Raw genomic sequence first — 10,488 nt, forward strand, 5'->3', positions numbered from 1 at the left:
ATCATGCATTTATAGAACATATATTAAATAACTTGAGCTCTGCTTTAACTGTATAGAATGCCCACAATAACTAAATGAATACTCTTTTGACCATGTAAACCTATACCTCTACATTTGCGAACAAGGGAATGTGGAACCGGGGCCTATTGCACTTAAAGGAATACTTCACCCATACGGAACCGGAGTTCTATTATTATCAAATCGCTATAGGAATATAATGAATGAGGTTTTTCTGGAGGCTGTGTTCGGAAAGCCATTCTAACGTCCTCCCTCCTACATACTCAACATCCATATCCTACATACTGTCTACTCAAAGATCCATTGTGTATAAGAGGTGTGTCGAAACGTTCACACTGAAGTATACTCAAGCAATAAATCATTTATTCTTCTTCTTATATGATTCAGGCCGTTTAGACGCTGTTACCGCCTTTCCAGACTAATCATTTATATAAAGTGTGATTTGGTCCGTGTCCTGCATCTGCTCTGATCCACTGAGACAGCACCATGTTCCAGCTCAGGTCCTTCATCCAGCAGCGGCTGCTGGCAGCGGCCGACGAGATTCTCTGGGAGGTGGAGAGAACCATCAGGCTGGCTGACCCGGACTCGCTGCTCCTCACTGCAGGTTAGTCTGTCTCCCTGCTCCTCTCTGCAGGTTAGCCTGTCTCCCTGCTCCATACTGCAGGTTAGCCTGTCTCCCTGCTCCATACTGCAGGTTAGTCTGTCTCCCTGCTCCATACTGCAGGTTAGCCTGTCTCCCTGCTCCATACTGCAGGTTAGCCTGTCTCCCTGCTCCATACTGCAGGTTAGTCTGTCTCCCTGCTCCATACTGCAGGTTAGCCTGTCTCCCTGCTCCATACTGCAGGTTAGTCTGTCTCCCTGCTCCATACTGCAGGTTAGCCTGTCTCCCTGCTCCATACTACAGGTCAGGGTTTTTCATGGCTCAGAATGGGCCTTTGGGGGGTCAGTATGCGGACCGACTTTTTTGGGGGTTGTGACTATGTGCAACAGTAAAGGCAAAACGTTTGTGTATTTTAAGAGAGGTGTGGGGTTGGGAGAGGGGAGTTTCTGTCCAGATAAAGATAATTTCAGTCAGCCTGTCAATCACTGTGTTACCATGGAGCTCACTGACTGATAAAATCACAATAAGTATAAAGTCAAAATACTAATAATGACTAGCTATTTAATAATGTAATTGTTTCTAATTGATCTGAACTATGGAAATTGCAAGAAGGTAGGGCTGCTCGATTATGAAAAAATCATAAACATAGGAGTCAAGGAGCTTTAAACTCCTGTGTTTTTAATTCATTTATTTCTTGGTCATAGACCACTATGATTTGACTTTAAGTGAATAAACTAATTGGTCGGGATGTTTTTAGGTGCAGACATGGTCGAATGCCTTTTTTCTCTCTCTCTCGCGGTCGCGTATGTCACGTGACTCGCGTGTGACATATCTTGCACATTATTTTAGTCTGTTGTGAGTGAAGTGTTTACAGACAACAAAATTAGTTTTACCTTTATTCTCGACCAAAGGCTGACTTACTGTCGTCCTCCAAAGTTTTTCAAAACACCAAGCAATGCGCAACATTTCCCTCCCACTCTCTGGACCAGCCGACAACTAAATTATCAGGTGAGGGAGGGGCCGAGCGCACCGCTCGGCTGAAAGGGTTCGCTGCATTTAAAAGCCTGCATGTCACGGCATGCGGAACAATGGTAGATTAATTACGATTATTTAGTTTTCATGATTGAGGGAAACCGTAATAGTAATCGAAATTCAAATTCAAGCTATTGCCCAACCCTTCAAGAAGGATGACTTAAATTGGGCAGAATGTGGAGAGGTTTTAAATTGCTATATTTATTCTCAAATTGTATTATTTTGGCGCTGGTGATTTTCCTTTGGCGCTGGACAAATCCTCTTTGGAGGGCGCCGAAAATTTCTCTATGCAGGAAAAACCTTGCAGGTTAGTCTGACCTGCTCCTCACTGCAGGTTAGGAGGTTCAGAATAGCCTGGAAGATGTAGCTTCCTAGTGTCATGTGAGGGTCACAGTGGACTCTGTTGGTAAAGGGACTAGATCTGCACCATACGGATATATCCAGTGCTTTAAGCAGCGCCTCTTATAGTCATCCAGGATTCACTCTAGTTCCAGTTCTATCTCATTCCTACTGACCAGAGGCGGTGCTTCAGCACTGGGTGATTCCATCTCAGGCCAGACAGCTGCTTTATTTCCTCCAATTCCCCTTTCACTGGCAACACTGGACAGGGTCCAGCATGGCAGGCACAGCCTACGTCTGGTGGCTGCACACTGGCCAGGAAGGCCATGGTTCCCAGCGTTACTAAAACTCCTCAGTGGAGAGGCTTGGAGCCTTCCAGAGAGACAGACCTTCTGTCTCAGGTAGGTGGACACATATGGCACATAAACCCGGGGCGCCTGCAGCTGTGTGTGGTGGAGGTTGTTTTCACAGTGGTGCGTGGCATGAATGGTTGAATCATCCAGTGCTAAAGCACCGCCGCTGGTGGTCACCCAGAATTCATAGAACCGTAGTTACACGTAACTATCGTTTCAACCTTCTATCCTTTTGCTTAAAATAACTTTAAAGATTAACTTAAGTGCTGTAGATAAATATCTATTGATTTGATCCAGTAATAGTCAGGTAAAGTGGCCTATTGAGTGACTTCTGCTTCTATCTCCTCCTGTAGCTACACTACCTTCGTTGACCAACAATGCTGCTGCTCTGGCCGGAGAGGAGACTTCAACACAACCCTCCATCAAAGAAGAGTTTAACCATGACCCATCTGAGCCCCCAGACCTTTCTCACACCATTATAAATACAGAAAACAGCCACGGGAACCAGAGCTCGCTTTGTTTCAGCTTAGAGATAAAAGAGGAGCCGGAGGAACAACTTGTGGATGACGGTCAAATACAGGAGGTTGTTCTTCCCTTTCCTGAATCTGAAGAAGAAGAGAGAGATCAGCCAGTAACGGCTAGTGAAAGTGAAAAAGCAGAAGAGAATGTCCAGGCGGCGCTGCCTGACAGAGAGACCTTCATCCAGCTGCGGCTGCTGGCGGCAGCAGAGGAGATCCTCTGGGAGGTCGAGAGAACCATCAAGCTGGCTGAACCAGACTCCCTGCTCCTCACTGCAGGTTAGGGGGTTTTGGGGGTTTGTTCTCATCTGATGTGAAGAGATTTTTAAAAGGCCATCGTCATTGTTGACTCGATCCACAGTAAGGCTGCAAGGAAAGACTATCTTCATCATTGATTAATCTGATAAATACTATTTTATTAATCCATTGTCTGGTTTATAGAATGTAATTTAAAATGTCTAAGAATTTGCCTAAGATCATGTTTCATATTTGTCAAACCAAGAGTCAAAACCCCAAATATATGATATCATATAAGACAAAGAAAAACAGCACATGGACACATCAGAGGCTGTAAATAGTGTTCTATTTCATCCTTACTGACCTGCAGAGGTGGTGCTTAAAACACTGGATTAATCCAAGTGCAGTTCGAGTCCCTATACCAACACAGTCCCCTGTAACCCTCACATGACCCAGGGAAGACTATATGTTTTAGTGTCATCCAAGAATCTGTTCCTTTCATCTTCTCGCTTGCGGGGGAACAGTGGCTTCAAGGTTTAAGCTTGCAGCTTTCTGCTTGAATATGAGGATTTGCTACAGTTTTGGTAAAGGGACTTGAACTGCACATGTGCTTTAAGCACAGCATCTGGTGGTCATCCAGGATTCATAACACTCTAGGTACAGTTTAAACCTTCCATCTTTTTGCTTAAAATTAGTTTAGAGATGGATCTCAAGTGTTGTAGATAAATACTTTATTGATTTTATCCAGTAATTGTCAGGTAAAGTGGCCTATTGAGTGACTTTTGCTTTTATCTCCTCCTGTAGCTACACTACCTTCGTTGACCAACAATGCTGCTGCTCTGGCCGGAGAGGAGACTTCAACACAACCCTCCATCAAAGAAGAGTTTACCCATGACCCATCTGAGCCCCCAGGCCTTTGTCACAACATTATAAAAATAGAAAACAGCCACGGGAACCAGAACTCGCTTTGTTTTAGCTTAGAGATAAAAGAGGAGCCGGAGGAACAACTTGTGGATGACGGTCAAACACAGGAGGTCGTTCTTCCCTTTCCTGAACCTGTGAAAGAAGAGAGAGATCAGCCAGTAACACCAGACTACAATGAACAGTTGCTCTTTGCTTCAGACTTCTCTGTGGCCGAGAGCGACAACTACGGCAGCGATGAGGGAAAAGGGCCGCAGAAAAATACAAGAACACAGAAATTGAACGCTCCTCAAAGACAAAGTGGAAAAGCAAAAGAGAAGGTCCAGGCAGCGCTGCCCGACAGAGAGTCTTCTGCCAGAACTAAAATAAACAGTAGGACTTGTCCCGTGTGTGGACGGGGTTTCCGTTACACGTTTCATTTAACAGAGCACATGAAATCCCACAATAGGACGAGCGAGTCAGAGAAGAAGCTCCTCAGTCATTTGGAGGAAACTCAAACTGAAAACCTGGTTTGTAAGCTTTGCTGCAAGAGGTTTGCCAACAGGAGCAACCTACAGATGCATTACAAGATACACACAGGGATTAAAGACTTTGAGTGTCGAGACTGTGGGAAGACATTTCTCAGGAAATATGAAGTGATCATACACACAAGGACACACACAGGCGAGAAGCCGCACCACTGTGACATTTGTGGGAAAGGGTTCATTAATAGCTCCAGCCTCATTGTTCACATGAGGACACACACGGGGGAGAAGCCGTATCACTGTGACATTTGTGGGGAAGCATTCAGTCGGAGCTCCCACCTCAAAAGTCACATGAGGACACACACGGGGGAGAAGCCGTATCACTGTGACATTTGTGGGGAATCGTTCAGTCAGAGCTCCGACCTCAATAGGCACATGAGGACCCACACAGGGGAGAAGCCGTATCACTGTGACATTTGTGGGAAATCGTTCAGTCAGCGCTCCAACCTCAATGGTCACACAAGGACACACACGGGGGAGAAGCCGTATCCCTGTGACATTTGTGGGGAAGCGTTCAGTCGTAGAGACGGCCTCATTGTTCACATGAGGACACACACGGGGGAGAAGCCGTATCACTGTGACATTTGTGGGGAAGCGTTCAGTCAGCGCTCCAGCCTCAACAGACACATAGGGACCCACACAGGGGAGAAGCCGTATCACTGTGACATTTGTGGGGAATCGTTCAGTCAGCGCTCCCACCTCAATACTCACATGAGGACACACACAGGGGAGAAGCCGTAGTACTGTGGTTCATGTGGAAGACAGTTATTAACTTGTTGTGTAAATCGCTGGTTTCATAGCGATACGATTTTAGATTCATTGGACAATGATACAATATTCGTGTGACAAAGTCTGCCCTGACATGACTTCAATTCAATTTGATTCAGGGGCCTGCGATCGTTATGAGATGATAGAATTTAACACAACCTGTTTTTGTAATTTTCCATTTTATCAAATGTTGGGAATTACCTTGTTTAGTCTACTAGAGTACCACCCGGGTTTTCAAAATCAAATTTAAGACCTTTTAATATCACTTAGAACTAGATTTAATGACAGCTTTATTTTTGACTTGTGCAGATGCATATAAATACCGTTAAAATCCTCACAGAAATTCTCTATTCCACTCATTAAAAGCTTCTGTCAAATGAATTTCAGATGTTCCCTTGAGCCCCTTGATTGACTGTTAACTGTTCTCAAAGAATCCCTTTACCCTTTCTGTTCATATGACTTATACAGTCTGAGCTTATTATTTTTTTTTCTTTTAAAGGGAAAATTCGCCGATTTTCAACCTTAACTCATCTACCATAATATCCTTTGGGTTGCAGTATATCCCCGTGTATTTTTTCAACATCGTCCGTTTCGCGGGGGCCGAGCTTCAAAAATCCATTCACCGGTGACGTTTCTGTGACGTTTCCGTGTCAAGGAAGAGCTCGTGCAGACTACAGACTCTCGAGCCGAGCTCACCAACCCCCCTCCCTGTGAATCCAGGGGGCGGGCTCTAAAAGCACGTGCGAACCAAAACAAACCGTCTGTCCATGCCCATGGTCCGTGACAGTTTACTTGTATCATTTCCTGCATTGAAAATTGCATCTTTTCACACGGGCACAGACGATATGGATGAGGATACTTTAAAAAGTGTGTTGGCTGACTGGAATGAACCAGCAGGGTATTTAGTTGGGCCAGAGAAGCCTACACTGCTGAAGAAATTCAGCGAGGAAATACAGTATGCAGAGAGGCCGAGGCTGCAGCTGTTTCAGCCTTGGTTAGGGTTAGCCTTGTAAGACAATACAACTGGACCACCATTAGAAACCGAGAGACATTTTCAATATCCCAAAAATAATTTGGAAAAGACAACAAATACCAGCAAGACCGGGAGGGCAGATGATCATTGAGTGAGTAACATTATTTTTTTCTAGCATGTTGTAACGTTATCTTTGTCACATTGTGTTGTCTGAGCCATTGCACTGATGTTGCACTTAGCATGTCTATAGCACTTTTCAGAAGAACCCTTTACAACAGGTCAAATAAAATGACCAGTCTTTTGTTCTTACATTGGCTGCTATTGTTACATTATAGCTTTGTGGAGAGTAACCACTTGTTTTGTGTTTTAATTCCTTTAGACATAATCGACTTGTCACACGTCGGTTCTTGATTGAGTGGGTGCTCCAAAGGGGAGAGACTTGGCAAGGGGACCGCATCGTCTTACCTGATTGTGTCATACAGCGCATCAGAGCCAAATATCCATCTCCAAATGGTCACTACAGGCGACAGGCTGAAGAAGACGCTACGTAGAAGCTACGGATGAGCTATGATCAAATATTTTGACCTGTAAATACTGCTGCTAACTATGGACACTGATTGAGATTTAATCATGTGAAAATGTGTCAATTCTCCTTGACTGTATTTACAAATAAAATTTTGTATAAACATGATTGTTTTTTGTCATTGCATAGGTAACCATTTTAATACATAGGTTTGACTTATCAACTAAAAGTGAAATAGTTTCAGAGAATCAAACACTTTATAAGGCATAGATAGAGTTTAATATAACAAGCAAGTAAAACAGTGTGCATTATTCTACACACAACTGTAAAGTATGTACATATACAAATGTAAAAAAGAAAAATAACATTTTCAAAAGCTTTGAGTTTCCAGTGTGTTGGGAAAAACAATTGTAGCATAATGCTTCCTTCGTCAAGTTACTGTTGAAATATTGAGTGATGTTTAGCAGCAGCTTCTTCTGTAGTTGGTTTTGGACATGTTGTGAGGGAGGGCAGGCTGAGGGAGCTGTAGTGATGATGACAGCACTTTGCAGGCAGCAGTCTCTTCTTCATGTGATGACGAGTTCTACGAGGGATGCTCTGAAGTGGTGCGTGTGTGCGGGATGTAAACAGTCTTCACAACAGAGTGCGTGGTCCTCGGACAATACACCATCTTCCTTTGGACCTCACCTGAAATGACAAATTATGATTGTATCACAAGGCCAGCCCAGCACTGAAGAGATGACAAAAGAAAAATCAATGTGTTATACTGTAAAGATAATGTTGCTGTTGCAATAAATATATAAAACAGACAAACCACTATGTAACCATAGATAGGTCAGTCAGTTAGTGCACTAACACAATAGTAGTCTTTTGTCTAAGAAGACATCATGTTTATATTAGCAGCCAAGCATACTGTATGCCAGGGTGTGGCTATGCATTTGCATTAGGAAGAGCCAAGACGACACAAGACTAGGGACATCAGTGCTAATCACCCAGCCATCACCATCAGCATAGCAATTGTTTATGGTTTTGGAAAGCTGATCATTTTAACGACATCGCTAATAACCATGCACATGGAAAACAAACACACAGTCACACACAAACAGTCTTGCAAATGCAACTAAATCTTCCTCAAGGATACACAGAGGGGCCTACTGCCCCCCTCACGAGTTCACTTCTAACTGTAGCTTAGCGGCTAAGGTAACTTGGCTACAGCTACAACCGGTAGACTAATTCCTCCTTGCCCCATCTATCAGCCTTACACCGGGACACAATATTCAACAGCGGTGTGGGCAGCACAGTTATTAATGTAGGGGAAACACTGATACTAACTACAGTAGGCTACTATGCAATTTAGCTCACGTTAGCTTACCTTTATTCGGATTCTTTTTCCCGGGGCTGGGGCTATGCATCACGCCGGTGAATAGGCAACAGGTAGGGCCTAGTATCTTCAGCTTACGCTTACTCCTGCTTCTTTTCTGTTTCCTAAAGTTGGCGCATCTAGGCACATTATAGGACGGCATGTTTTCTTTGTGGTAGTAGTCCAACAGTGAAATAATACGAAGCGCGCTATTACTGTACTGCTTACACGGGTCAGGTCCGTGCTGTGTTTGTCACCATGGTAACGCGAGCAGCTCGGAATCTGGGCAGGCTGGCTGCAGAGCGTACCCCCCCGCGCAATGCATCCTGGGGCCTGTAGGAACTGTAAAAACGGCTACGTCAGCCCCGCGTCATCAGTTTAAATCCGAAATCATTGTGCTCTCTGCCAATTCGGATAAATTTTTGGGGGGCTTTTTTCAATAGACTACTAATATACTCGGCCCTGATATACCATTCACATGAAAATGGGCGAATTTTCCCTTTAAAGATATTTTTTGGGCTTTTTTATGCTTTATTGATAGTGCAGAGAGACAGAGGTGAAATGGGGCAGAGAGGGGAGTGACATGCAGAGAACGACCGCGGGTGGAATCGAACCCGGGTCTGCTGCTGTGCCCGGCCCGGGAGGGGGACGCCTTACCAACTGAGCTAAAGGCTGTCTGAGCTTATTAAGACTTCTGTAAATATATTTTGACATGTTTTGAGATTTTCAAAGTTATTCGATTTCTGAATGGAAATAAAGGATTTGACTTTGTCCATCAGAGTGGTTCCTTTTTCAGGTTTAATTTCTGTATTTCTGTCTATTGTTCTGTGTTCTGTGTTTTTATTGTTAAACCAAATTTTTACGCACAGAAGACAACAAAGTCTAATATTCTGTCATATCTCATCACAGTGCTCTAGTGATCTTTTCCTGGCTGTAATATTAACACCAGTGTTGTCCTTCAGTTGGTCCTATCAGCTCATTCTACCGATGTGTCATTTACTACAGGCTTGTATGTGGATTTTTCTTACCCGTAATGTGGCTTGACTACTTTCTAGAATTTCTTTCTAGAATTTGAATGGGATCAATGTTTTTAATTGCTGCCCATATGCGCCACACATTTTATTGTTCAAAATTTTAAATCGTGAAATTCTCATTTGGATGACTTTTTAAGAAATCCAATTTAGAAAATGTTCCAAAAAACTTGTTAGAATAACTGAAAACAAAAAAATTAATATTCCGAAGTTTCAGTGTCTGACTCACAAAACACACAATTCTGATTATTTTTAAGCTATTTTGATTTAAAGGAGAAAATAAATGTATACATTTTTTTATTATATTTTTTATTTCATGGCAGTGATACATATCTTTAATAATCATAACGTGAGTCTTTAGTTTGTGGTGTGATATGAAGAGTGACTTATAGATTGTGTTCTTAGTTCATTCCTGTTTCCTCTTTTAACTGCATGGAGGACCTTTATTTTGATACCCTGACCCTGATGTAGCAGTGTGAACTGGCTGTAATGAAGGTAAGCTAAGGTACGAACACACTACACGCGTTACCCGCGTGTAGTGTGTTCAAACAAACTGAACAGCACAAATAGCCTAGCATTAAAACAGCATTGCATATTCACGGCAGCTACATAACAAACACAGTTACAGCAGCATCGGTGCACGGCGGCACAACATAAAGCCAAGTAGCCAACATTACCCTACCTGGCTGTGACAGTGGACCGTGGCTGGCGTAGATCTACACCGGTGCTTTGCTGTACTTGTTGTGAAAGTCCCCCGGACATAGCCGTCATGTTTGGGTTCACAACCGCACACAACCGGGTGAGTTAACTAATGCTATACGGCGCTAACTTGTTTTATCGGCTAAAGCACAGCCGCACATATTCACTGAATTAACCAGGAAGTCCATTCTCCTGGTTTACTTTCCCCACGTCTTCTATTCCCGAGCTGCTGTCATACAGCACCGGGCCGCCTGCAATACATTTACTCCTCGGTGTCTCTCATCAGCCTCTGTGTACAGTACACTGTTCTCCGACCGTGCCAATGTATGTGACGTCGGGTCAAGCCCAACGCTGATTGGCCAACGCGGCTAATCATTGAACTCCGCGCATAGCTGCGTAGGCGCGTATATACGCGGCTAACGCGGCTAAAATGTTGCTTTAGCGCGAGTGACGCATCTACGCACCATGTACGCGCGTAAACCAATGGTTCCCTATGGAAAAATAGCCGATTTTATACGCTGTACGCGTGTAACATGTGTAGTGTGTTTGCACCTTAAGACCCCAGAAGACTCTTTATAGGTCCATGAGAAG

The 10,488-nt window shown here is 43.7% G+C and overlaps 1 protein-coding gene across 1 annotated transcript; it reads left to right on the forward strand.

Annotated features, from left to right (window-relative positions):
* Positions 1–504: 504 nt before the first annotated feature.
* Positions 505–7,490, forward strand: LOC307262950 (uncharacterized protein; the record flags this gene model as incomplete). The annotated part of the gene is made up of 3 exons (XM_080043971.1): positions 505–622; positions 2,697–3,140; positions 3,903–7,490. The coding sequence occupies 3 exons, from the start codon at positions 505–507 to the stop codon at positions 5,282–5,284; spliced, it is 1,944 nt and encodes a 647-aa protein (XP_079900097.1). The 3' UTR covers positions 5,285–7,490.
* Positions 7,491–10,488: the final 2,998 nt, after the last annotated feature.

The sequence above is a fragment of the Ammodytes marinus genome, assembly GCF_949987685.1.
Source record: "Ammodytes marinus genome assembly, chromosome: 16".
Classification (NCBI taxonomy): Eukaryota; Metazoa; Chordata; class Actinopteri; order Uranoscopiformes; family Ammodytidae; genus Ammodytes; species Ammodytes marinus.